This window comes from Mus musculus, chromosome 14, assembly GCF_000001635.26.
Source record: "Mus musculus strain C57BL/6J chromosome 14, GRCm38.p6 C57BL/6J".
Classification (NCBI taxonomy): Eukaryota; Metazoa; Chordata; class Mammalia; order Rodentia; family Muridae; genus Mus; species Mus musculus.
In genome coordinates this window covers 33319525-33346861 of record NC_000080.6, presented here as the reverse complement: position 1 = coordinate 33346861, position 27337 = coordinate 33319525, and the positions used below count along the sequence as shown (strand labels likewise).

Below are 27337 nucleotides of genomic sequence, written 5' to 3'. Positions count from 1 at the left end.
AAAAACTTATCCACGAGCCTAACAATTTCGCTTCTGGGTGTGGACCCAGGAGACGGAAAGCAAGTATTTGAAGGGCTGTTCATGCAACATTGCTAAGACTGGACTCTGGAATGTCACCCACTGGCTCATGTTTTGAGTGCTCACACCTTGGCTGTCAGTGCTGTTTTGGGGGTGGAGCTTGACTGTCAGAAGGCTAGCAGGGGAGGGCTTTCAAAGGCTCTTCCAGTCAGCCCTCTGCTTTCCACACTGTTTCCTGCTTAGATAACGAGTCTCTAGCACACGCTCCTCAGCCATCAATCCCACCATGCCTTCCCTCCAAGATGAACTGAAACTTGGGGGTCCAAAACCCAAAATGAACCTTTCTCCCTTGTTTTTGTCAAGTGTTTTGGTCTCAATTAAAAAGTAACATTTATACTCATGTTCACAGCAGTTCTATGCAAAACCCAAAAGGTGTAACTAGTCTATAATTAATTGATAAATGAATGAATGAATGAATGAATGAATGAATGAATGAACGAACTGAGGGTAGGAGCACTTAATGGAGTATTATTCTGAGAATGGGGAAGGTCTAGGGCAGTGGGGGATGGGAGAAAGAAATTGAGATTCTGTGGCTGGAGAGACGGTTCCGTGGTTAAATTCCCAGTAGCCACATCAGACAATTCATAGCTGCCTGTAGCTGTATCTTCAAGCGATCTGGCACTCTCTGGGCCACTCAGGCACCTGTACTTACACGTACATGTTCATACATACCCTATACACTTACCCAAGATACCTGGAGTAGGCACATTCAGAGAATTAGCAAGCAGGATGAAGTTGCCAAAAGCTGGCATGAGGGAGGAATGTCGTCTACCTTATTTTTGAGGCATACTCTCACTGAGGGACTATAGTTTGCCATTTTTAGACTAAATGGGGCTGGGCAGTGAGCCTGAGAAAATCCTCCTGTCTCTGCTTCCCCCATGTTGAAATCAGGAGTGCACACACCACCGTTGCCACCACTGCTATCTGTGGTTTTTTACTTGGGAGCTGGGGATTAACCCTTCTCTCTTCTCTCCTTCTTATCCTCTTGAGGCATGCGTTTCTCTTTTTCTTTGTATCTTTGCTCCCTAACCATCCATAAGCGCCATCACTCCCTTTGTGGTATCATTCAATTCACTATGAAGGGGTCACAGCACTCTAAATCTCGATTGCTCCTTCAGTTCCACAGTTTTATAGTCGTATTACGCTATTAGGTGGGGCTGTGGTGGATCCCGCCATCAGTGGTGTCCCACTGTAAGGATGAGTTAGTCATTTACTAGTAATGTAGCTAGGTGCTTGAGTTAGTCTGCGAATGCCATAAACACGGGGCTGTGAAACCCTGCTACACCTAACTCTCCTGGAAGAACTGTGCACATACGTCTACATGGGACCTGCCTCCCAGGGGAAATGCTGGTTCCTGTGTGCCCCAGCAGTAACTCTGCCAGATACCTCCAAGCAACTTCCCCACTGATACATGCAAGATTGGGGTGACATGTAGATGTAACATGTGGTGGATTCACGGGTCTTTGGCAACCAGTAAGCTTAAGCCCACTCACCATGCTCACAGGCTATGAGAGTTGCTTCTTTGCACAGTGCCCATTTGAGCCATGCTCATTTCCTACTGGCTCATCTCTGCCTAACTGAGCTGGGAATCACTTGGTAGGTTCGACTACTACAGACACCTGCTCCCTAATCCACTCTCCTCTTTTCAGCCTCTTGACTACTCTTACCGAGCGCATGTCCTTTGGTCTATGCAGTGCAGATTATTTTTTTTTTCCTCCCTGTGAATTCCCTCTGATGTTCACAACCTCTTATGAAGCGCAGACCAAATGTGCGGTGTCTCCCGTGGACTCTGCTCTGTTCCTTGGCTTCGCTTTCAATGTCCTGGCACAAAAGGAGGGCCTTTGTGGCTACAGAGGCTGTCTTTGGGTGGTTCTGGTCTTCCCAGGCTACTAAATGGTCTGTGGGTCAAGCCAGCTGCAATCATGAGGTTGCCCCAATGAGGCTCCAGAGAACAATCTTAACTTCTAACATTACATTTGCTCTTCCGCACAGGGGTTGGCAGCTTGGTAAAGGAGATCAAGCAGGACATAGCCAGCCATAAAAGAGGAGAGCAGGAGAGGTAAGAGGCGGGGAGCACGAGACGTGTCAGATCCGGATATGGGCTTGGACCTCCCAAAGGTAGGGATCTGTTCCTGCCTGACAGATACTATATATAGGGAGAGAAGATGTTCACACCATAGCTAGAACTACCCTGCTGGGAGGCTCTGGGTCTCCATGGTCAGCAGGGACTTCCCCTTCCCCCCAGCATGGCGACACCATCAAGAACACTCTGAGGATGACTTCCGATAGACATCAACCTATAAAGTCAGCCACGTGTCTGCAGTCAACACTCCCTCCTTTCCTCCAGGACTAGGTCTGGGCAAAGCTCAGAAGGTTCTATAGCTGGCTACCCCAGCCATCTCACTATCACTGATTGTCCCATCCTGTCCCAGCCTGCTATGGCCATGCAACCCACTTCTTACATGATGACTAAGACTTTCAATCAATCTAAGTCAAGCCGGGTGGCAGTGGCGTGTGCCTTTAATCCCAGCACTCAGGAGGCACGGGTTGGCGGATCTCTGAGTTTGAGGCCAGCCTGGTCTACAGGGTGAGTTCCAGGACAGCCAAGGCTACACAGAGAAGCTCTGTCTTGAAAAACAAACCAACAAGATCAATCTAAGGCAAGTCTCATCTATCTCCTGCTTGCAATTATACCTGGGGCTCCATTGCATTCATGATGAAGTCTGAACACTGCCTGCCATGCTCCACAGCCCTCGCTCACCCAGGCCCTCCCGCTGTCTTCCTCTTCACATCCCCAGTCCCCTTGCTGTGCTGCAGCTCTCACCCTTAAGGACCTTCAGACATGTGTATTTTGTCTGTCTTGCCTATAGACGCCTGCGGCACACAGCGAGTCATGGGGGTCAGGGGCACCACCTGCTTTGTTCACCACTGAATTCCGGAGTGCCTGGCGTAGACCAGGTATCTGGTACAAATCACTGAATGTTTTGAATGAACATTAAGTAAACAACAGATCAAGGACGGCAAGTGGGCATGGCGGTCAGGGTTGGGTTTCAGTGTGTCAGGGAGGCCTAGGGAAAAGGAAGGGAGAAGACAGACACACTGGGCATGAGCACAGAGCAGGGCATGATCCACCTGTGCCCTGTGAGAAGACGATTCAGCATTTAGCAGGGTGTCTGGAAGCAAGGAGACAAGCAAGCAAAGGCCACAGAACTCTATTAGGCAATTCGAGTCCCCTGCCAAAGGGCTAAGCACCAGGTGGGAGGCATGACTCCAAGAACAGTAACAGGGGGACCAGGCTGCCATCAGACATGCAGGATGTATCCAGCAAGTCCCAGGTGAGAGGGAACTTGTGGGTGTGGGGCAAGAGGACAAGATTACCTGCAGACAAGGGTTTTACAGGGTGGACATGCGAGCTACGGGAAGTACCTCTGCCCAGCGGGGCCCAGATGACACGGCGGATGGCCTGCACCCAGTCCTCCATATCCCGCTGGGAGCTGGCCATGAGCAGGAGCGCCTCCGGGTTGGCTGGCACCTTCTCCCGCTCTGTGGCACCACCTGCGAGACAGGGAGACAAGGCTTACTTCGGGGTTCCAATGCAGGACAGCACAGCAGGTCCCCCTCCTGGCACCTGGGAGCTCAGCTCTTGCTTTCGGTTTGCATCCAGTCTCTCTTCCCATGAGGGCACTTGCTAGTTTTTCTTTTTTCCCTTGCCCTCATGTCAGTGTGTTTTTCTGTGTTTGTTTGTTCCCATATCAAAACAGAAAATCATCAAACGCATCACAGGACATTATGAGGGGACACGGCTACTCTAGGGCAACTCGGAGAAGTTCAGTCTCTACTGCACCTTCAGTGTGTTTTGCTGAAATCAGTTACCCACTGTGTGTAATACAGTTAGTATTTGGGGGTGTGAGTACCAAGGCTCCATTGGCCAGATGTTACACCTGAGCTGGTCTACTTGAGGCTATACTAAAAGGTGGGAGATGGGAGTTAGAGCTAGATCAAATTGGGGGCTTCCTCGGGCAGCCACTTGACTGGCTCCCAGCTTGCCCTCTGCAAGTGAGTTCATCACCCCGATGTTCTAAAACCCATTATGCTGAGCACTCTGGGCAATTTAAGAGATTTTAAAGAATGATTTCCCCACCTTCTACACCCCCAAAACATTGTTACTTATTTAGGATCCTATCTCCAGGTCTATGTGCTGCGGATGAGTCCCAGAGACAATCGTGTTCCCAAAGGACAAGGTAAAGGTAGACAGAGAGCTTTGGTAGCCCTGGACTGTCCCTTGCAGGACTATGGCCCAGCAGAGGAGCCCAGATGGGAACAGATGTTTCCTGGACACTGGAAAGTTCCAGAACAGTTCTGCTGAGCACACAGCCACCCTCTGCCCATCCTCACAAGGACTGAAAGCAGTGCTGTTACAAGTATATTGTGAGGGACTGGAGAGACAGCCCAGCGGTTAAGAGCACCGCCTGCTCTTCCAGAGGACTCAGATGCAATCCCCAGCACCCACACGGCAGCTCACAACTGTCTGTAAGTCCAGGATACAACACCCTCACACAGACACAAATGTAGACAAAACTGAAACGCACATAAAAATAAAAATAAGTAAAACAAGCAAACAAAAGGTATATTGGGAAGGACCTGGGTCTCTCGCTACATCGCACCTGAGTTCTCGATAGCCTCAGCCCACCCCTCTTACTTTACAGACAAGGAAACTGGCACAGTTTAACTAAATACCTTGCCTGCACTCACATCATTCCTGGAAGTGAGAACCATATGGCACACTGATGGATTTTCAAATACTAAATCAGCTGTACACTCTTGGAATATGTTCTCCTTGCAAATTTTATACTTTGTTGATATTTTTTTCTTCACAGAAAAGTAGCAATTTTGTCAGTGGGATCTAAATTGGTAATTGGCCCAGTACAGTTGTAATGGAAAAGCAAAGGAGAAACCTGAGACAAAAGTGGATACAGAAGAAATAAAATCGACATACAAAAAGTGACCTGATCAATCACAGTGGCCGGACTGGAGGGTACAGGAAGGTCAGGAGCCCAGGAGCCTGACAGCACGTAGGGGCGGGGGAGAAGCTGGTCTCTCCCCTACAGCCTCCCCACGGCACAGCCCTGTGATCCCTTGACTTAAACCAGACTTGTAACCTCCAGGACCACAGACACTGCACAAATCAAACTGTCATTTAAGCCACTGATTTCATGGCGACTTGTCACAGCACCAGGGGAAAACTACAAAGACATGGTGGCACACACCTGTAATCCCAGCACTCTGGAGGCTGAGGCAGGGGGTCCACAGGCATGAAGCAGCTCAGGCCTACAGACTTTCAGGCAGTAAGAGCCTGTCCCCCAAACAAGCAAACCCCTCAAATAACAGCAAACACACGCAGTTTCAAATGCTTTAAGCTCACCACCTTTTCACAGCCCATGCTCACCCACATGGGCTGCTTCTTTCTATGTGTGCATGGAAGACTTGCTCTTGGAAATATGATTTGGGCTTTCCATATTATTATTTATATGTATCTCCACTGAGCTCTTAGGATACATTGAATTCAGCTATTCAACGAAAACAAACAGACAGAACCCTAATGTCTCAGTCTGTTGACCTTAAAACACACGTAGTTTCTGGGTTGTTTTCAGCTGTTTGACTTTCCCTCCTTCCTGCCTCTTTGCATTCCTGATGTCTGAGTAGGTGCCAGGCACTGGGTTTCCAATGGTTGGGTGCTGGGGGTTTATATTCCTATAAATACTCCTGAGCCTCCCTGTGGGGTAAAGTTAAGTTCAGGGCAGGAGTTTCCTAGGTGGATCTAGCTGGGGCAGGCAGAGCTCATGCTTCCCCTACAGAGGGAACGGTCCCTGTCTATTCCACCCAGTGTCTCATGGTTGTGTGGCTTCCCAGTCTGGCAGATGGGAATAAGAACCAATCCGTCCTGTGCTGGGGTGGACGTGACACCTCCGATCCTTCTTCGCTCAGTCGTGAGTGGTTTCCTCCAATGCTTGTGGTGACAAGAACACAGGGGTGGGGGGTGGGGTGGTCCTCTGTGCATGCGTTGTCTCCGCACAGCTCTTTCATCTTTTCATACGTCCCCCTGCGAGCTTTGATCTCCCAGACTCTCAGCTGTGCTGTCTCTACCTGTGGAGGCCACTGGGCTCCATTGATGTCCCTTTCCTGTAACCCAGCCTGGAAATTCCCTTAAGGCAGTCAAGTAAGGCATGCCTACGGTCTGCTTTGTTTTCAGCTCCTGGCTCAAAGGCCCTTCCTTCACTATCTGGTGTCTGATATCTTGACAAAATGGTCTCAGACATACATGTGTCGGGGCAATGTTGTTTCCATAGCTACTAAATTGACCTCTGTGGCTTCATGTTCAGAAGTGACAGTCACAGCACTGGGGCATGTGTAGGAGGCCTTAACATTCCCAGTCATGTGCAGCCCTCACTGTCACCACAGGAAGGATTATCACTAAGAGCATCTTACACATGCAAAAGTGAGGACTCTCAAAGAACTTACACACTGGTTGCGTGAAGAAGCAAGCAGAGGACCAACCATAACCGCGAGCTCACTCACTGTGTGTCTACAGCTGTTATTGCTGTCCCTTCCCTCTTGTTTTTAAACATTTTTATTACGTTTTAAAAGTTTTGTTTTTTGCTATTTTGTTTTTTTGTTTGTTTTGGGTTGTTTAGTTTGGTTTGGTTTGGTTTGGTTTGGTTTTTCGAAACAGGGTTTCTCTGTGTAGCTCTGGCTGTCCTGGAACTCACTCTGTAGACCAGGCTGGCCTCGAACTCAGAAATCTGCCTGCCTCTACCTCCCGAGTGCTGGGATTAAAGTCCTGTGCCAGCACTGCCCGGCTGTTTTCTGCTATTTTATAGGTGTCTTGCTTGCATGTATGTATGAGCACTGTGTGCATGCATTATTCAGTGGCCAGGAGAGGGTGACTTGGTATATATATATATATATCAAGCTGAGCGAGCCATGAGGACCAAGCCAGTAAGCAGCAGCACTCGTCCATGGCCTCTGCTTCAGCACCTGCTCCAGGTTCCTGCCTCGAGCTCCTCCCTGACTTTCCTCAATGATGGGACCATGATCATGAAGAATAAGCCAAAGAAATAAACCCTCTCCTCCCCAAGTTGCTTTTTGTCATGATGTTTTATCACAGCAAGAGAAACCCTAACTAAGACAATGGTAAGTTGCCATTGGATGTTGGGAACAGAACCCGAGTCCTCCACAAGAACAACACATGTTCTCTAACACTGAGCCATCTATCTAACCCCTTTATTATTTTATATTGCTATTATTATTATTATTATTATTTTTTTTTTTTTATTATTATTTGTGTGTGTGTGTGTGTGAGTTCCAGGGACTGAACTCAGGTTGTCAGAGTTAGACAACAGGTACTTGTCCCCCTGAGCCAGCCTTCTCTCTCCTCTTCTTTTTAAACTAATCTGTGTAGTCACTATATTGCCACACATCCTGGGCACTGGTGGCCGTCTTATTCAGGGATCCACTTTCAGCTCCACTGTGTGCAGCACATGGACTTAACCATCCCCAAAGCACCCGAGTCACACACCCCCGCGGTGGGGAAAGTGAAGCTGGGAGGATGAAATGGAATATCAGCTAAACGCAACCGCAAGTGTCCACTTTTATGATCACATCCGGTTAAATACAAGAGAGCAGGGTCAGCCCCAGCACTGATGGCATTTGTGGTCCTCTCCTGACCTCCTAGGCTATGAGAACAACAGATGCCTTCACATATCGACAGATGCTCCTGGGGGAGGCAAAACTGCCTTGCCTTGGAAGACATGGATAGAGATCTATCAGGTCCACACTGTGAATCTAACCGATGTTTAATTTCACAGCCATGTGATGTTGCACAAGCATAGTGTGGAATGTCCACAAGGGGTCCCTACGGTTCTGCCAAACCTGGTTCCATTCAGTGTCAGACATCCAAGGCAGAGAGATGCGAGGGGCCTGGACCCTTCTCTCCTTGGCCCTACATAGACTCACATTCTATAGAGTGGCCACAGAGATTACTTTAAAAGACGAGGAGAGAGGAGGCTGGCTCAGGGAGACAAGCACTTGTCTATATAGAGGGACTCACTGTAATGATGCAAGGTTTTCAGTGCTGACTGTATGCTGGTGACTTCCAAACTCATCACTCTCTAGGCATGGACCAGTCACATCCTGGGTCTGGCTTTGCTGTCTGTGTGACTGAGGGCAACAACCACTTGCCGTTCCTCGGGCTGAAAACAGACACACTCTTCTCTCCAGTCTCACATCTCTTCTCCCATCAGCAAATTCCATCGGCTTATCTTTCAAAGTACGTTCAAAATGGTATCACTTTTCTCTGTCAACCTGTTAAGGTCACACTCATTTCTCAGCTGGCATCATGTCCAGGCACCCCTCTTTTGGTTCCTTAAATCGATTCCCAGTACAGAAGCCACAGTGATCCAGCTAAGACTGAAAGCAGCCCGACACCCTGGTCAGTCTTCCCAGAAGCCCCTGCACCAGTCATGATCTTGCTACTGTCATCAGGGCGTAGCTCCCCACTCCTGCTCCACTGTCCCTGGTTGTCCCTCTCTTTGTGTGTAGCCATTCTCAAGTATGGTCTCTGTTTCATGGGCAGTATCTGCCCTTTCCCTGCCCAGTGCCCAGAGAGCCACTCTTCCAGACACTGTCATGGCTTGTCCCTCACTCCATTCACATCTCTCTGTGAATGTCATTGTCCCGTAGCATCTACTAGAACCAAACACACTCAGCATCTACTCACGAGACACACATGCTGCTTGCCAGCCCGCCTCACTTTGTCTGTATATCGTGCCACTTAAAAGTACCGGGAGGAGGCTGGCATAGAGAGGGGACACACAGAACACAGGAAGTACAGAAGATGACCAAGAACATCACTGATAAGATGACTGAAATGCTCACAGCACCCACTGTAGACAGACAGACAACCTGTTGGTTTGTGGAGTGGGTGGCTGAGGGAAGTGACCCAGCTAGGGCACCCACACAGAATTCCCAGGGGGCAGCCTTAGCTGCCCATGTGCCAATCTGAAGCTGCCTGCAGGTCTTCCATCCTTCCCTCATTTCTTGTTACTTGCTTGGAGCACTTGCCCTTGAATGGTGACTGCCCAGGTTCCCAGGCACCTAGGATTCTGGTTGTTCACTTACCCCTGGGCAGGCGCCTGCTCCTCTTCAGATACTTGGTGGGGCAGAAAGGCATGGTGAGGAAAGTGGAAAGACCGGTGAGGAAATGGGACTGAGTGCAGCTAAGCCCGGGCAGCCGCTAGGTACACTGCAGGCGGGCAGCTTCTTCAACTAGCTGTAAAGCAATCTAAGCTAGGAGAACCAAGCTGGGGTTGCTTTTGTCTCTCCTGGGGAACTTCTGCATTTTGTAGGACCTGAAAGTTGGGAATGTCCAGGGAGGGGATCCCCAAGGGAACGTCCCAGAGATCACAAGCTGCTGGGGTGAGATGGAAGGGGGCCCTGTGGAAATCACGCAGCAGGTTGTTCTGTGGCTGGCTCCCTGGCCTGCATTCTAGCTGTGAGCATAGCAAGGTCACGCTAACTTGACCTCACTAACTTGTCCAGGCTGGCTTCTCACTTCTCCTACCTCAGCCTCCCCCCTCGGGCAGTCACAAAGGAGAGCCAAAGTGCCAGGTGACTCCTGTCAGCTCTAGTGCCAAGCATCCACCTTTGTGTCAGCATAGGGCAGTGTGCTAGGGACAGGGCTCCAAGGTGACAGCCACTCTCTAGCAGCTTTTGCAGATGAAGGAACATGGAGTAAAAGCTAAACACACAGAGCTTACTGCACACCTGGGTGTAAGCATTACTTCACATTTCTGATCCCTTTTAGGCTTTTTAAAAGATTTACTTATTTTTATTTTATGTGCATTGGTGTTTTGCCTGCATATATAACTGTGAAGGTGTCAGGTCCCCTAGAATTGGAGCAATAGACAGTTGTGAGCTGCTGCTATGTGGGCACTAGGAATTGAACCCAGGTCCTCTGGAAGAGCAGCCAGTGCCCTTAAGCCCCGAGTCATCTCTCCAGCCCCTCTTTTAGGCTGTTTGTTTGTTTGTTGCTTTGCTTTTTTTGTTTTCTTTCAGTTTGATTCCTCTTGGTTTTTTTGAGAAAGGGTCTCATTATGTCCGTTATCTGGACTGGCCTTGAACTCGCTAACATGTCCAGGCTGGCTACTCACTTCTCCTACCTAGCCTCCCCCCTCTGGCGGCCACAAAGGAGAGCCAAAGGGCCAGGTGAGTTCTGTGGCTGGGAAGGGCCAGGACCTGAACTTGACTGGCTTCTTTCCAAGAAAAAACTCACTATGCTGCTGTTGTCTGCCCGGTGCCTGGGTCAAAGGAAGCAGGAGCCAGCCAGCTGGCTGGTCCAGCCCGGCCGGCCCCCTCCAGCATCATTCTCTCTTTGAAGACATGGGCTCAGGACCTGTGTCTTACTCAGGTTTACCTCTGCTGTGATGAAGCATCATGACCAAAAGCCAAGTTGGAAAGGAAGGGGTTTATTCTGTTTACACTATCACATCGCTGTTCATTATAGGAAAAAAAAGTCAGGACAGGAACCCAAGCAGGGTTAGAACCTGAAGGCAGGAGCTGATGCAGAGGCCATGGAGGGGTGCTGCTCACTTTGCTCAGCCTGCTTTCTTATAGAACCGAGGACCTCCAGCCCAGGGATGGCATCACCCACAATAGGTGGGCCCTCCCGCATCAATCACTAACTAAAAGAAGGCCTGCAGCAGTGACTGTCAACATTCCTGACTGTGACCTCTAATCCACCTCCTCACGCTGTGGTGACCGACAAGCAGAAAGTTGTCTCATGGCTACTGTTATGAATCATAATGTAAATATCTGATATGCAGGATCTCTGGTATGTGACCTCTGAGACTCACAGGTTGAGAACCACTACGGGCTTGCCTAAAGCCCCATCCTCTAGAAGTATTTCCTCAACCCAGGTTCCCCCCTCTCGGATGACTTTAGCTTATGTTGGCTTAGCCAAACTAGCCAGCACCACCTGTATGTGCCACTGGGCCCCTCCAGAGACACTTCCTGAATAACTGTGGCAGGGAAACTGGCACCAGGCTTTGACGAGCAGGGACATAGCAAGAAGCCATTTACTTGCCAACCTCCTTAGGTACACCATCGATCCCTTCAGAAGGAAAGCAGCTGATGGAGCAAGATATTTCATGCAATGCGGCTTCACTAGCTGCCTTACATCTTAGAATGGAACTAGCTCTGGAGGGGTGCAGCCCCTCTGGCACCTCTCCTCTGTCTGTCTGTTTACCCATCAGCCAGCCATTCTGCCTCCCTCTCTTTCCCTTCAGAGCCTCCCTGCAGGAGGCCCTCAATGCCCGACTACAACACGCGCCTTTCTGTCTACAGGCTTTACACCATTGGAAACTGGCTTCTGGCTTTGTAATCATGGTTACTGCAGGTCTGCCAAGGGAATACATCCGTCATCTGAAAGCAGATATAGCCCTACTCTCGCTGAGTGAGTTATAGAATGGGCCCTCTCTACCTGCTGGGATCCAGTTCCGTGACCACCCATGGATACCAGACTATAAAGCCTCAAGCCCCCTTTATAAAATAACCCAGTATTTGCATACAACTTGCACACAACCTCTCTCCACCCAGTGGTTCCCAATCCACGGCGACACACTGAAAGTAGCTGTTATTTAGGGATGGCTGCCCGTGTTCTAGTCAGGAGTTATTACTCACAGGAATATTTCCAACCTATAGTTGTTTGAACCCAGGGGCTTAAAGACATTACCTTCAGACATCCAAAACAACACAAGGTGGTGAACCTGCTCAGGGCGTAAGGGATGGTCCACACAGTGAGAAAGAAGCCTTAGAGGATGACCAGCTTCAAGCCAGTAGATAAGCCAGCTTACTTCAGCACAGGACATCAGGACATAGAGACCTAGGCCTTCCCTCTGGAAAGGAGGGAGAAGTCTGGAAGCAGGGGAGGAGAAACTGACCTCTCCAGAGACTGTAAAGGGTTCCCATACAAAGACTCTCTGCCTTGTAAGAGGCCCTTGCTGATATGAATGGCCCTGGGCAAGCTGGACCAGTCCTGCTCTTGCAAAGGCCATTGCACTCCCAGGAGCCTCTCTGCCCATCACAGGGCAATCTCAGGATCCCCGGGATCTCCCTGGGGATTTCCCTGGGGCTGGGGGATGTTTGACTCTACAAGAAATCTGAAAGTGGCCTTGCCCTGGGTGGCCCCCTCGAGAGAGAGAGAGGCTGTGACCTTTCTCCCACGGGCAATTACAGGAGTGGTACCAGCACCTGAGTGGATGGAAACCTACCTCTGAAATGTAAGTCAGACCTTCCATCCCCAGCCGGAGCCCCAGACATGGCCTCTACACAACCCTGACTCCAACACACATCCTGTCCGAACTGAGACAAGTTTTGCAGCATCAGCTCCCCCACATCATCCTGTGTCTGTTTGTTCCTGGGGTATCTGGGCACTTCCAGCCCCGTTCGGTCCTAGACCTCTCTCTGCGCATGCAGCCCCATTTCCTATCTGCTCCCCTGGTCAACTCCCACTCACTCAAGCCCAGCTCAAGTATCTCCACTTCTCCTTCAGCTTCCTTTACGTTTCCCACTCCACCCACAGCCTTTTAAAAATATGTGTTTCCTTTTATTCTCTGTGTATGGGTGCTTTACTTACACGCATGTCTGTGTACCATCTGCATGGTGCATGCAGTACCCATGGAGGCCAGTGGAGGGCACCAGACACAGCAGGAACTGGAGTTACAGACAATTGTCAGCCACAGTGAAGGTGCTGGGAATGGAGCCTAGATCTTCTGGAAGAGCAGAACTCCTGCCCCTCTATGTTTTCTTCTACGTGTAGTTACTGAAATTCTAGTATATAACGGACATTGTGTCATGTGCTAGGTCCATAAACTGATGTCAGTCTTCAGGATTAACCAAGACCCTAAAGCCTGCAGTTGCCATGACAACCACACCACCAAGCCATCAACTTTATCATGCAGCATGCCCTGGTCAGTCATTCTATAAGCATGCTGTCATTACTTGCCACCCCACAGTGGCCTCAGTGCCCAGGAGACACTGAGTTTTTCAGGCTCAGGGGTTAAGCAGATTCCCTCTTCAGTCTAATGCTGGCCCTCTCGGATGCACGCTGTATACCACTATTTCAAGTAGGTGCCCCAGGATGGCCTATTAGAGATGGAGAACCCACAAGGACTTCTATTGCAACTGAGAAAGACACCCACACCCCTGATTATTCACCTTGATCTGGGTCCCCATGTGGAAGCTGTCCCAGGGAGACCTGCAGAAGGGAGAGGCCCACACAGAAGCTGGCTGGTTCCTGCTTGGTGTCCTGCCAGCCATGGGATACTTGGGTACTCATATCCCTAGCCATCCACCACCGAGGGTGTTGTCCTGATGTTCTGACTACCCATCTCTGGAGAGCTGGCCCAGGCAGAAATGCCAAGCAGCGGCCACAGTGGGGCTCAGAGTGGTTTGCAGGGCATGCCTTATGCACACAGTGAGCCAGGCCCTCTCTTACAGGACAGAGTTATGAGTTCTGGTGTGGAACCGGGGACAGTGCTTCTCAAACGGAAGCCCAGAACCCCATGGGCCCAGAGAAATAGCACTGAGCTGAGAAGAGGGCATCCCAGGGAGATGTGGTAGAAATGCTTCGGATCCTCTAAACTGAGGAGAATAGGGAAGAGGGTGTGGGGGCTGCAAGGTGGACAGCTTGTTCTGCAGGTATGCAGGACAAAAGGGTGGGTGGCTATCTTGGTTGGATCACAGAACCTGCCCAGGAACTAAGGTTTTGGACCCTGGTGACAAGGGATTGAGGTTCATATCAAAGCAGACCTGGCCTCCAGGTTCTCCCAGCATTCTTCAGTCCCTACCTGACATAACCTGCCCTTCCCCCAACCCTGAACTTTCTAGCCCAGGGGCTGGGCTGCCCTTCCCCTCAGAGGTTCTTCCCTATGTAATCCAGACATTTCTCTCCCTCTCCCTCTCCCTCTCCCCATCTCCCCATCTCCCTTTCCTCTTCTCTTCCTACACACACCCCTTTCTCTCTTTTTCCCCACGCCCCCAGTCCATCTCCCCATGGTGACTTCCCTGCCTTGGTGTTTGGGGACAGTGAACTGGCTTCCAAGAAACCTGCCTTTAATATACTCTAATCTGGGTTGAACTGGCTCATTTCACAGGCAGAGAAATGACCATTCAGAAAGGTCTGGTGGCGTTGGGAAGTAGCCTGTGAGCCTTGATCAGCCTGGGCAGAGGGGTGCTCCAGGCCAGTGACCAGACCAACAAAGCCTAGATAAGCAGGCGGGCCCTGGGAGCGAGAAAAGAGCTCCCAAGCCCTGCATGTTTTGTCTCTAGATGCTACACGTGAGAGTAAATAAAACCACTCTAATTGAAGGCATCAAACACGTAATAATCCTGGAAGTGCCTCATCACCCTCGGCCCTTCATTGATCTCAGCAACGGACACAGGCCCAGTAAGCTTAATAACCAGAGTCTTAATCCAAACCCTAGCACTAGGGCTCCCCCGCACTCCATGTGCACATCTCCATGAGTCTGGCACATGTTCAAGCCCTCGTCCCGGAACGCTGCCACCCTAAGGAACTGATGTTAGATCCCACAAGTAGCTGATGTATGTCTTCACTTCACAGCAGTGTGACGCTGCCCAGATAGCCGGGCTTTACACTGGACCTGGGGACACAAAATAATAACAAGACCCCATGCGGGGTCCTCGGCAGGCCATCCGTGATCAACAAGCAGGCTGCAGACAGGAAACTTGCCTAAGAAGGCAAACTAAGGGTAGGCAGCAGACAAGAGTTCTTTAGCACCCAGTGGGAAGGGGCAGGACCTAAGGCCTCACGTTCTACCCGGGCCCTTTATCATGGAGATAAAGTCAACTCCTAGTGAGGCCCACAGCCAAATCCCACAACCCTATCCCTTGGACTCCTGGGGAAAGAAACCTGGCTGGCCCAGCCAGTTTCTTCTAGAAAACCTAAGGTGGGGGAAGGGGATTGTAGACTAAACAGCACCTGACTTTGAACCCCTCTTCCAGCCCAAGGTGGAGAGGGGATGGGCCAAGAGTGCTGAGAAGCCATTAAAGGGCTGAAGGCAGTTCAGCTGGCTGGTGAGGAGGGTTCAGTGGATGCGATTCCAGGGGACAATGACATGACACACGGCAGAGGAGTGTGTGGCCAGGGTCCAAGGGGGCTCTGTGGTCAGCCAACCCCAGGCCTGCCCCTCTCTGGCTGGGCATGCAGACCCTGCACTCTGGTTTGGCTGTGCCATCGTGCATCTCTCACCAAAGTCCTTTCTTTCTCTCTGCATCTGTTTCGAGGCAGATACATCCCACAGATCCCACGTCTCACAGCTGTGAGGGACCCCAGGGCTTTACCTGGCACATTTCCCACACTTTATTTTTAAACCAAATAGTTCTGTTTCTGTATTTTTATAGCCTACCTCCAGCCTGGAGGCCAGATGCACAACAGACAAGTAAGAAGTCCTTTTGCTAGTGCCAGCAAGTTTAACAACGTGTTCTAATATCTAGGAATACTCCCTGGTACAACTCCAGAAGGCAGCCATTCACCTTGTAGTCTAACATAGCACCCTCTAGAGGCAACCCTTTATATCACAGATTATATGAATGGTATCCTCTAGAGTCATTCAAGGAGTGCCCTAGCAGGTCTTACAGTCATCTTTGGGACGGCCTTATCTTTCTACTGCCTACAGAAGGAAACTGCCTCAGCTGTCCTGACGATAGGACTATCCGACCCTATTCAGTGGTGAACCTTCAGCAAGGCTCACAGGATGGAAAGCAAAGTTCCAGTCCTCAGGCCCAACTGTATGTGGGGCTGGGTGCTGGCCTTGGGAATGTCCCTTCAGTGGGGCCTGACTGCCAAGGTTCTCCATCACACTAGCCAACCTCGGTTTGAGGACCATAACTAGCAGAGCCAATCAGTTACTACCTGTCCCTCCATCAATAGATGCCACAGCAACACCTGATTATCCAGAAGTGGCTTCCCCCAGTTTTACCCATCTGTTATAGAGGACAGAGAAGCAACGAATGGGAAAGAGATCAGGAAATGTACTGACTCCAGAGTGCTTCTGGGCCCACTTCCTCTCACGATACACTCTTCCAATGTGCCAGCTTAGAACGGGCCTGCCTTTGCCACCCATGCGCTGGGATTAAAGATGTTCACTACCATGCTTAGCTGGTGAGCCAGTTTTGTGGATTCCCTGCTATATGCTGGATTGGACCAGATCATTAAAAAATGGATTGACTATGCTGGAGAAACAACATGAAGAATGGAGACTGGTGGGGAGAACCCCCCTCTCCCAAAAACCTATATAAAAGACTTGGAAGGCAGAGGCTAGCAATCCCCAGGGCAGGCTGGCTAGCTTCTCAGCCAGTTTCTACACAGACACAATCACAGTCACAGACTAAGGCTACACACTGCCAACCACAGAAGTGACAGTGACATCAAGGAAAGAAAGAAGGGTCCAGAACCCAGGCACACCTTTGGGGCAAAGTGAACCACACTACCAACAAAACACCTATTGTTCAAAGTGCACAGAGCAGTGAGTCTCCCTCCTACCAGGCCTTAGTATGCCAGGCCCTCTATCACACAGGGGCCATATGCTCATATAGGACGTCACCTCATGGATGTGGATGTGCTGAGGAGACTAGGATGCCAAAAGGTCCGGCTTTGAGTGGGACCTTAAGTGGGGTGAGTGCTGGTGGGCGGATCCACAGAAACTCCCAGTTACTTCACAAGTCACTGAAGGCCGGGCACAGGCACTGATCAGGTAGACAGAAGGCTCATCGCTTCCCCACAGCTACCCTGAACCAAGCATTGAGGAATCTCGCCATAGGGATGGGGAAGCAGCCACCACGGAGACAGGCCTTGCCCGAGATCTGTGGCCAGTGAGCAGGGCTGAGCTGCCTGCTTCCCAGGACCACCTACTTTCTACATTGGGTGTGAGACTCAAAGGCCGGGGCTCCTGTTTACGTGGATATAGGCTTTTTGTTGTTGTTGAGAATCCCAAACTACCACTGCTGTCTAATTCTTGCTGCTCCTTGCCCCAACAGACAAGTACTGCTAGGTACTCAGGTGGCCCTGTGTGTGTCAACACCCCACCACAAGCCAGGTAGGGCCCGTGTCACTTGCTGACCAGCTATTACTGGGAATGAGTCAGGGGCCTGTCAGAGACAAACGCACTCAAGAACCCATGGTGATCTTGGCTGGCATAGCTGCTTTTGAGTCCTGGTTGCCAAACATTTTTCTGCCAGAGAGAGGCTCACTTGCTATCCTGCACACACTTTGGGTTCTTGTCCTCAGGGGACCTAAACTAGCTCCTTTAGGTGGTTTTCTGTGCAGTTCAGGGGCTCCCTGGAGGGGTACAAAACATCATCTGTACAGGAAGGCACAAGGCCTGGGGATCCGGCCCTAAGGTGTCTCTTGGTGTCTTGCAGGAGTGCAGAAGGTCCCACCAGGCAGCTAAAAGAGGAGAGACAGGGAGCCAGAGGCAAGGAGGAGTGTACAGCTCATGGTTCATTTGCATAGAAAGGCTCCACCCATCAGCTCACCTCAGCTTGTCTCAGTCCAAAACTCCCTAATAGTGTGTCTAGTAATGATGGGCGCTTATCTATGAGTTCCTAATGGGGAAGCCCAGTCACCGACCATAAGTGCGAGCACTCTGGAAATACTGGTAAGGCTGCTGAGGCAGGGAAGAGGCCACCTGTGAGGACACTAACTGTCTAATAATAAAACTGGGCATGGGCCATCAGGAACCAGGTAGGGCAGAGCCTTTGGTGTTGGATGCTAAAGGCTTTGTCCTCCTGAGTCCCTCCCTGACCACCTGTCACCATAACTTGTGCAAGCCGCACTTTAGGTCTGATGTCAGGGCTGAGCACAGGGTGTCTTCTGAGGACACTAAAGGTGGCCAGTGTTCCTCTTTAGATGGAGCTACGTGCTACCCCTGTGGCTCCCTCAGCCATGGGTTTTGCCCAAGATACACAACAGTCCAGGGTCCTTCAGTGGAGCACCCAGGATGGGGGCAGGGTACCCTGGTGGAGGTCCTGATGGATGCAGGCACAGGGGCGCTTTGTTCTAGCCTTCACTGTTCATGCTGGGCAGACGCTCTGTCAATGGCACTGCTGTAGTATTTTAAGAAGGTTCTACAAATAGCTCCTTCAGAATGGGCTTCAGAGCCCGGCTTATGAATGTCCCCAACCAGGGCAGCCGCCCAGAGCTCCAGCCAGACAATAGGGCCTCACAGGGAGCCAGCGGATGCAGGGTGACCCCAGCCACACTGCCCAGTGCTCCCAGGGGCTGCCCAGGAGTTTATTGGGAGGTGTGGCTCCCTGTCTGGGTGACATCCCTTGGGCACCACCTCTCCGGATCTCTAGGGATTTCCAGGCTCTGGAGATGCCCTGTGGGTCATGGGGGAGGGGCACAGGAAGGAAGGGTGCCTTGCGATTTCCTCAGACACCATTTTATTAGGTAGCCAGAGAAACCTCAAAGGCCTACTGTCCTGGCAGCCGAGGGCTATTAAACTGCACTCTCTGCAGAAGTTTATTCGGGAGCGGTGGAGGGGCAGTAACGAGCTGGATGTTAGAGGCAGGCAGAGGGAAAGTCACAGGTTGCATGGCTGAGACAATTTGCAAGTCTGGGCGTTCTCGGTCAGTCACCTCTGAGAGCCTGGTCTGAAGTCTGGTCCCTTCACAGCTGGGGAAGCTGGAGGAGGAGGCTCAGTGGGTAGGATATGAGGCACAGCCAGCACTCAGCCGAGGAAGTCTCTCCTCCTCCCCAGGTGAGACCATTCATCTCTCAGGCCTGAAGCATGCCCGAAACATGCCTGAACTGATGAGAAGCAGCAGGCACCACGGGAATTCCTCATGACACCATGGAGTCTACACACTTCGGGCTGTGGTGGTCTAGTGGGCAGGACGCTGGGAAAGAGTAGGCTTGGCCAGGGGCAAAGTGTAAACTGAGTCTTTGGTCTAAGTCCTGTTATGTCCTCTTAGGCTTGGAAAAAGCCTGCAATAAGAATGCCCTCAAGGGAATGGAGAGATGACATGGACCGTGAAGAGGGATGGGTTCAATTCTCCCCTGACCTCCATGGGCACAAAGCACATATACAGTGCTCATACATACGCACAGGCAAAGCATGCATACATGTAAAATCGGTGATTCTATATAAGTTTAATTATTTTTAAAAATCACTTAGGGAGGTTTCCTAACAGTCACCACCACCAACTCTGAAATATGCTGGACTGGCTGGCAAGGGGGCAGGCACAGCCTACTCTGAACCTATGGAAGTTTTACATTATAGAGGCCACTGTGACATCGATGATGATAATCAAGCCAGTCTAAGTCCTAAGCATCGTGATGGAGCCCTGAGTAAAGGTACTGTATCTGCATGGCCTGGAATGACCCTGCCCAGTGTTGGAGATACTCATGTCCACCTGGATTGCCAGGGACCAGCAGCACAGCAGCCCACGTATTCCCAACCGGCCCTCCTCTAGAGCAGATGAGAACAGGCTGCAGGCAACACCACAGGGGAACTCATTTGAGGACAGAGGCCTCTGGAACTCACTCTGTAGACCAGCCTGGCCTCGAACTCACAGGGATGAGTCTGCCTCCCAAGTGCTGGGCTTTAGGCCTGTGCCACCTTCGCCCAGCTCAGGTTTCATCAGTAAAGAGCAACTGTGGCTCCTCTCCTCACGCTCTAGACCTCGCTGCTGTCTGCAAAGCCACAATGGCAGGTGTCCAGTGGAGAGACAAGCACCTGGTGGGAACTGCAGCTTTGAGTGGCCTCTGGTGGGAAACTGTACCTGCTTCCTCATCTCTAGAGAGAAAATCATGACCTTATATCAGGGTCGCATAGGGAGTGGGTCACTCCATGTATGTGAAATGCCTTTGGTCAGAGACTGGCACACAGTGCCATTTTTGTTACTGATGCTATTGTATAAATAAAGGTATGTCAGGCAAGGATCATTTCTATCACTGGGCATTTTCGAGGTGCCAGAACCACCATTATGCAGATACTAATTGAGATCTCAAAGCAGTTGGTGAGACTGTGGGAAGTCTGCTTACAGACAAAGCTATCGCCTCTTTGACTCAAAGCAGTAAGCTGTCTGCCAGTCAAGTTGGATTCAGAGCCTGGCCTGGCCTGCCGTTGGCTTCATGGTCTTCCAGTGTTTCTCTACATCCTTGAACACAAGCCTTGGGTTGCCTAGCTCTCCATGTGAAGCTTAGGCAAGAGGGCCCAGGCCCTGTCCACAGGAGCCGAATACTTGCTCACGTACCTTGGTAGGAATTGGCTTCTCGAGAAGTCCCATCCCTAGGGCACTGCTATAATCTGACCTGCTCTGGGTTCCCTAAAACAATTCCACTCCCTGGACAGAGCACTATCAACATTTAACCTGACTCCCAGCTTACCCTACGTTCAGGGCACTTGTTAAAAAGAATTAGAAGTAATTCTTCCACCCCCAACCCATACCCCTGGGACAGAATTTCTCTGGGTAGTCCTGGCTATCCTGGAACTCACTCTGTAGACCAGGCTGGTCTCGAATTCAGAGATCCGCCTGCCTCTGCCTCCCAAGTGCTGGGATTAAAGGTGTTCACCACTGCCCAGCTATCAGAAGAAATTCTCCAACAATACAGCTGTGATACAAACTGGAGGGAACAGCATTTAGCCAAAGCTTAAAAAGAAGTTATACATTTTTTAATTTTTAAGATCATTTGGGGAAAGAAATAGCCACTGGGCACCCTGCATATTTCCAGAGTTCTATGAGGCCATATGTGTCCCTTCCCAAGCAAGATGTGAAGGCTAAGACAGAGTCACAAGCCACAATGCTGAAGCTGTGAGCTTGCCATGGTATCTACCATGTCTAGTTTTCAGCAAACATTGCAGTACGAAAGAAACAAAGTATGGACCATGCACAGAAATTAATCTACAGAAACTACTCTTGACCAGCTCTGTTTGCTAGACAAAGACTACAAGTCAGCCACTGTAAATACACTCAAAGAAATTAAGGACACCTCTGGGCGCCACACACAGCTTTAATCCCAGCAGGCAGGCAGATCGCTGTGAGTTCAAGGCCAGCAGCCAGACCTACATAAGGGGGATGGGGTGGGGACTGGCTATAATGACGTCTCACTGATTGTATACTAGTGATAAAGAAATGTCAATTGTAAAAGGGAAGCAAATAGAAATTCTAAAGTGTAAAACTGTGATAATTTAGTATAAGACCTCAACATGGGTTTGAGAGAGACTGAAGATACCCAGTCTGGAGTGAAATGCTTTTTAAAACACGAATTAAAATGAACAGCAGAACTTTATAAATTGATGATACGTGATTAAGTGTTCCAGTATACACATCATGTGAGTTCCAGGGGGAAACACGGTGGTGAGAACAGGTAGAGAGGATACAAATAATGGTTCAAAATCCTACAAACTTGCTGAAAAACACTGATCTAAGAATCTCAAGCCCGGAAAGACGGCAAACTGGGCGTCACACCTGACAAATACACAGGGGAGCAGGGAGAAGACAGGGAATCTCGAAAGCGCCAAGGGTCTGCCTTTACGCATGCTCCAAGGGAGGCCACTCACCCAACCCAGATCTTAGGACCTCCATCCTAGCCAGACTGCTTCTGCTCTTGTCTAAGAAGGCAAGACAGCAACTGCCGGGCCGTTGCTGTCCACTGCTAGAAGCAGAGAGCAGTTCTGAGCTTTCACAAAAGAATGGTCTGGAGGCCCGGCTGCCATGGAGATCACCAGAGATTGCTGGCCTCTCTTCCCGGATGGCCACTGAGCTTCTGCCTTGTAGCCCAGCCAGAAAAGGGAAGGCCTGAGAAATCGCTAGGCTTTCTGAAGCCCCTTGAGTCTGGTGTGTGCAGCCTAAAGGTGGGTGGGGCGAAGAGGTTCAGGGAGGGGAGGCTCTGGCTAGGAAGTGGAACTAAAAGCCTCTGCTGTGCCTGAGGCCAGTTCCTGTTTGAAGGAACCCACAAGGCTGCTGTCCGGGACACTCGAATAGGGAAGAGGTGACAGAGGACACTTCTCAGAAGCACAGTGGGACCTGCACAAAACCCAAGCCACAGGCAGGATGCTGTGGGCCCTGCAACCTCTACCCACCAGAACCATGAGGCTCTGACCTTCTGGCCACCATTCACAGCCTCGCCTCCACCCACACCATGTTCCACTGCCTCTGGAGCGGAGCTGAACACAAGCTGCCCCAGCCGCTGGCCTCTGATGCCCATCCCTAGGGCTCAATGTTGGCAGTGTGGTCGGGACTCTTTTGAACAATCTGCCCCTGGGATCTGCTAGCTAGCCAGGGTCACACACTGAGTGGGGAGCCAGAGTCTCACCTTCATGCCTACACTCCACTTGCTATTGTTCACAAAACACATAGGTTCAGTGTCAGCTTACAGAGGCAACAAGAGATGACCACTGGGGACAGCCAATCAGGCCAACCCCACTCCTGAAGAATGAAGTGACAGGAACCTATAGACCAGTGGCTTAGAGACAGCTTTGGGTGCGGGCCACCTGCTGGGGCTCAATCATTCTCAGACCGGCTGAAGGCATACAGAAAGCAGTGTGTAAGGGGCCAGAGAGGTTCAGGCAATGTGGTCAGACAAGCTGGTCACTAGACTAAGGAGCTGAGATTTTTCTGTAGACAGAGACTCTGAGGGAGGTCTAAGGAGGGACACGTGTGACTAAGTCTACTGAGGGTCAGTGTTTGGGCAGCAGACTAGAACAGGTGTGGGGTGACCAACCTAGAAGCCAGTGCAGGTGACAAGAAAGTAGGTGTCCAGGGTACCAGATCTCAGAGCACCCACCCTTCCACTACAGGAAACGAAGAAGAGAGAGCCAGCAACTCTGCAGTGGGACTGGTGGGTGTGAAGGGCTCCTGCTGAGATCTGGACAGGGGCTCTGCACCTGCTGGTGGTGACGAATGCGGCAGAGGAGAGGGTGGCCACGTGTCTACAACCGCCCAGTCCTCAGAGACCTAGAGAGACAGAACTCAGAAAATAGGGGAGGCCAAAGCAAACAGAGTGCATCAGGGCACGAGGGCCAAGTCGCACAGACAAGGATGAAAAGCTGGACAGGTGCAGCCACCAGCAGTAAGGTGGGACAGAAGGGGCCTAGGGGTCATCAGATGCTCCAGTCGAGGCTACCAAGGATGTGGGGGACAAATGGAGGGAAAGAGGCAGCCAGAGCCAGGCAAGGTGCTAGGGTGGGAAACGGAATGAAGGGTAGATCCCAAAGAGCACAAAGTGGGCACAAGACCTGTGGTAGTACTGGGCTAACTGCACTTTCTGATAAGGCACTCAGGTAGATTTATAATGGCAGAAGGAGCCACAGGACGAAGGGGGTGAGGGTGTCTGCAAGCAGGGAGGGCTTCTGACCTGAGGAAGAGTGAGAAGCCAAAAGGCCCAGAAGGAACAGGAGATAGCAGCAGCAAGGCCAGCAGCGGCCGATCTCACAGCCCCACACTCTGCTCTCTTGTAACTATCCAGCCTAGATCCAACATGGACGATGCCAGGCTCAAGGCTCCTTCTATCCCTCAGTCCTGAGCAAGTATGCAACAAGGAAGAACTGGATAAACATGCCCCATACATAGCCCTACACACAGATGTATCTAGAAACACTCCCAGAAAGGATGAAATCTCACAGGCACCTCAGAGTTCACCGCAAGTAGCTCCGCCCTCTGCACAGGGACATGTGACATCTGCAGACCCCACCCTGCAGCAGGAACTCTCACTTCTCTGGGAACACCTGGGGCCGGGCCCTAACTTCTGCAGCACCCAGTCATTCAGCTACTACCACCATCACCCTAGAAGGCCTGCAGCAATGCCCCACACCCACTGTGCACTGAGTTCAAGCAGCCAAAGGCCTCTGGACAAACTCCAGCGCCGGGTTGTAAAGGCACAGGATGCTGCTGCTAAACCAGACTCGGACACTAGGGGGAGTTTTGAGGCTCTCTCTGCCAGATTCCATTCAGATTACTGGAATTTTTCTACTTCTTCCAACACACTTTCACACATGGACAATCTGCTAAAATGCTCCGTTGCAAAAAATTTAGGTTCAGGAACACCCAAGAATGAAATCACTGAGAACGGCAGTTGCCTTAGCTGTTAGTCCAATGGAATATCAGTAACTAAAGGACTTTTCTGAGTAAAAGGATGTGTGTGTGTGTGTGTATTCGTTCTAAGACAAGAGTCTTGCTGTGTAGACCTGCCTGGGATTGAATCTACAGTATTCAAGTTTCCTGCTTCCGCTTACCGAATTCTGAGACTGCAGGTTTGAGCCTCATGCTTGGCTTCTTCATTTTCTTTAAAAAAAAAAAAAAAAAACCAAAAACCAAAAAACAAAAAAAACAAAAACTTTTCTAAAAAGCAAATACCCATATATTTTGATTTGAGAGTCCTAATCTTCTCAGGTGACTAGTGCTCTCATGTGCGCGCATACACACACACACACACACACACACACACAGCCTTAGAAAACAACTTGCTGAGTTACTGCTATGACAACCGAGCTTAATATCTAAAGCAGAAATTCTTAAAGAGTATCCAGCGGCATGTGCCCCATGAAGCTCTGTGTAAAGCAGTTTCCCTGGAGACAAGCCTAGAAGCTAGACCCACGGTCCACCCAACATACAGCTACACAAAGGTGTCAAAGGCCCTGAGATGGCCTTGCAGAAGAAACCTTGAAAACCTTGCTAAACGACGATGTCTCAGGTTACTTCACCGTGTAACAGTCCACTTCTCTCACTGACTGCAGAACTCACTTCAAACAGTGAGCTGCTCAGCCCTTCACCAGATGGGCCACACGCATTCACATGTGTTAAACGAGTCAAGAGTTTGTAAAAACATTTGGAGATTTTTTTTTACATTAAGAAGCCGAGTCCTGCAGGCCATGGTGGCTCCCGCCTTTAATCCCAGCACTTGGGAGGCAGAAGCAGGCGCATCTCTGTGAGTCAGAGGGCAGCCTGGTCCACAGTGCAAGTTCCAAGGCAGTCAGAGCTACATAGTGAGGTTCTGTCTCAAGAAAAGGAGGGGGAGGGGGGGAGGAGGAAGAGGAAGAGGAGGAGGAGGAGGAAGAAGAGGAGGAAGGGGAAGAGGAGGAGAGGAGGAGGAAGAGGAGGAGGTGGAGGAAGAGGAGGAGGTGGAGGAAGAAAAGTAGAAGCCTTTCTGGAGCCATGGACTCTCTCTAGCTGCATGGATTTCCTCCTCCTGCTGGGCACTTCCTGGCTGCCCACCCTGGCATCCCATAACACTAAACGCAACCAGCCCCATTTATTTCCAGGGGCAGAAGGACCTTTGTGAAAGCATTCTCACTGGGTTCCTGCTTCCAGCTCCGGCTCATCCCTGGTGGTGGAGACCAGTAGGATGACACTGCCAGGCCAGGCTGCTCCTCACTGGGGTGGGCATAGCCAAGGATGGGGGGGTGGGGGCTCTATTGTTCTAGATAAGCCTTACAAGCAGGAGGTGCCCCCAGGGCTCCTTCTAGGGTGCTCACTGAACACATGACTTGCCCTAAGCAAGTCTTTGCAGATCTACCCTTGCCCCTGAGACTCACACAAGCCTTGTTTACTGAGAAGGGGTCAGAAAAGACCAAAGAGACCTACCTAGGCCCCGCCCCCACAAAATCCTTGCCTTTGGACTCTGACCTGCCCGCAGAAAGCAAGCTGCAAGCCCCTCCCCTGGAATCCCATTGTTGCCCTGGCTAAGTTGGCTCTCTGCCCGGGCCCCCAAGCATGAAGCCCCACAAGCCACATTCTTTCATTTTTCTTTTTAAAATCAAATGCTAAGGAAAACGGTTGCAGTGGGACAGCCGTAACAGCGCAATCTAGACATTTCCATTTGGTTCTGGCTGCAGGTCTGGGTCCCGGGTCCTGTCTAAACTCCTGCGGTCAAGTCGGTTCTGTCATGTTGTGGGCCACCCCAAGCCCTTCCTGGAAGAAACCTGGACTTCTGCGGAGTAAGAATCACCCGAGCAAGAGTCCTTCACACTGTTTGACGGGTCCTATACTTTGCAGATGAACAGGACTTATTCTAAGAGCGACAACCAAGCCTTCCTTTCTCCCTTCCTTTATGAGTTCAGAGGTTCACATAGGGCATTCCTGAAACTTTCAGTTCTCAGGTCTTTAGGCGATTACTACAGGCAGGAAGGGTGTTAGGGTTGGGCAAGTTTGGGAAGTGAAATAAAGGGATGTGCCCCTTGACCAGAAGGGCTCCTTTCGGCGCGGCAAGGGTTAAGTCAGACGGCTCTGGCCACAGCCTAGGGAGGCCGGACCTCGGGCAGCCGCTGGTGTCCCGAGCGTTCAGCTCTGGGCCCTCTCCAAGCCGGCTACATTCCAGAAGCAGCTCCGCTCGCAGGTTCCGCTGCGACTTTGGAAAAGTCTGAGTCAGGCCCCCTTAGTCCAAGTCTGTGACAGAGGCGGATGAGGAGAATGAATGGCCCGCCCCCTCCGGGCGGTAAAGCCGCACAGGCGTCGCAGGCGCTGGCCCGGTTGTCCCCGTCGGGAACCGGTCTGCTACTGCCGTGCTCCTCGGACCCCTCAGCCCTGTGCCTCGGTGGACTTGATGGACCTGCCGCTCATGCCCACCGACTGCCCCGGATCCCCACTCTGCGCTGTTCCGCGCGTACCCTTGGCTCTCTCCCCGCGTCCCGGAGTTAGGGGGAGGCCCCGGCGAGAGTTAGAGCCCGGGAGCTGCGGCAAAGCCGGGCAGGTGCGGGCAGCAGCAGGACGTGGGGACCCGGGCGGGGGTTGTGCCTGCGGCTGCAGCGCGGCGCACGTGCGCGCCCGGAGTTACCTTTGGGCGCTCGCAGGTGTCCTCTCCAGTCCTTGCAGCAACACAGCCCCATGGCACCGCCGCTCCCGGGCCGCTCGCCTCCGCTCCCCGCCCCCGCCGACACCCCTGGAGCGGCGCGGCTGGCGCGCACTAGCCCGCTGGGCTCGTGGAGCGCACCGGGACTCCGTTCCCTCCCTGGTCCTCGCGAACGCGCAGATCACGCCGCGCGCCGCTTTTATGCTCGGCCGGGACGGCGCCCTCCCCACGGCCCGTTACTCTCCTCCGGCGCCGAGCCCAGCGCACCCAGCGGCCGCCAGGGGGCGCTGAGTCAATCACTACATTCTTCCTAGTCCGCTTCAGAGCCCACCAAGGGCGGCGCGACCACCGAAGCCAGATCGCTGGGCGCAAGAGGATGAAGTGTCCTTGCGC

At 51.4% G+C, this 27337-nt stretch overlaps 1 protein-coding gene across 14 annotated transcripts in view; it reads right to left on the bottom strand.

The window, feature by feature from the left end:
* Positions 1-27337, bottom strand: part of Arhgap22 (Rho GTPase activating protein 22) — a 155943-nt gene that overhangs the window by 23075 nt on the left and 105531 nt on the right. For 5 of the 14 annotated variants that reach the window (XR_003950847.1, XM_011245053.3, NM_153800.4 and 2 more), the window contains one exon: positions 3505-3633. The exons of 1 other annotated variant lie outside the window; for it this stretch is intronic. Coding sequence is in view for 12 of the 13 variants with exons in the window: in XM_011245053.3 (XP_011243355.1) it covers positions 3505-3633 (129 nt within the window). In the remaining variant the exon portion in view is untranslated. Of the gene's footprint in view, positions 1-3456; positions 3634-9255; positions 9452-26929; position 27337 lie in introns of those variants that run through there. 8 more of the 14 variants (XM_006518956.4, XM_006518957.4, XM_017316007.2 and 5 more) reach the window with 5 other exon arrangements.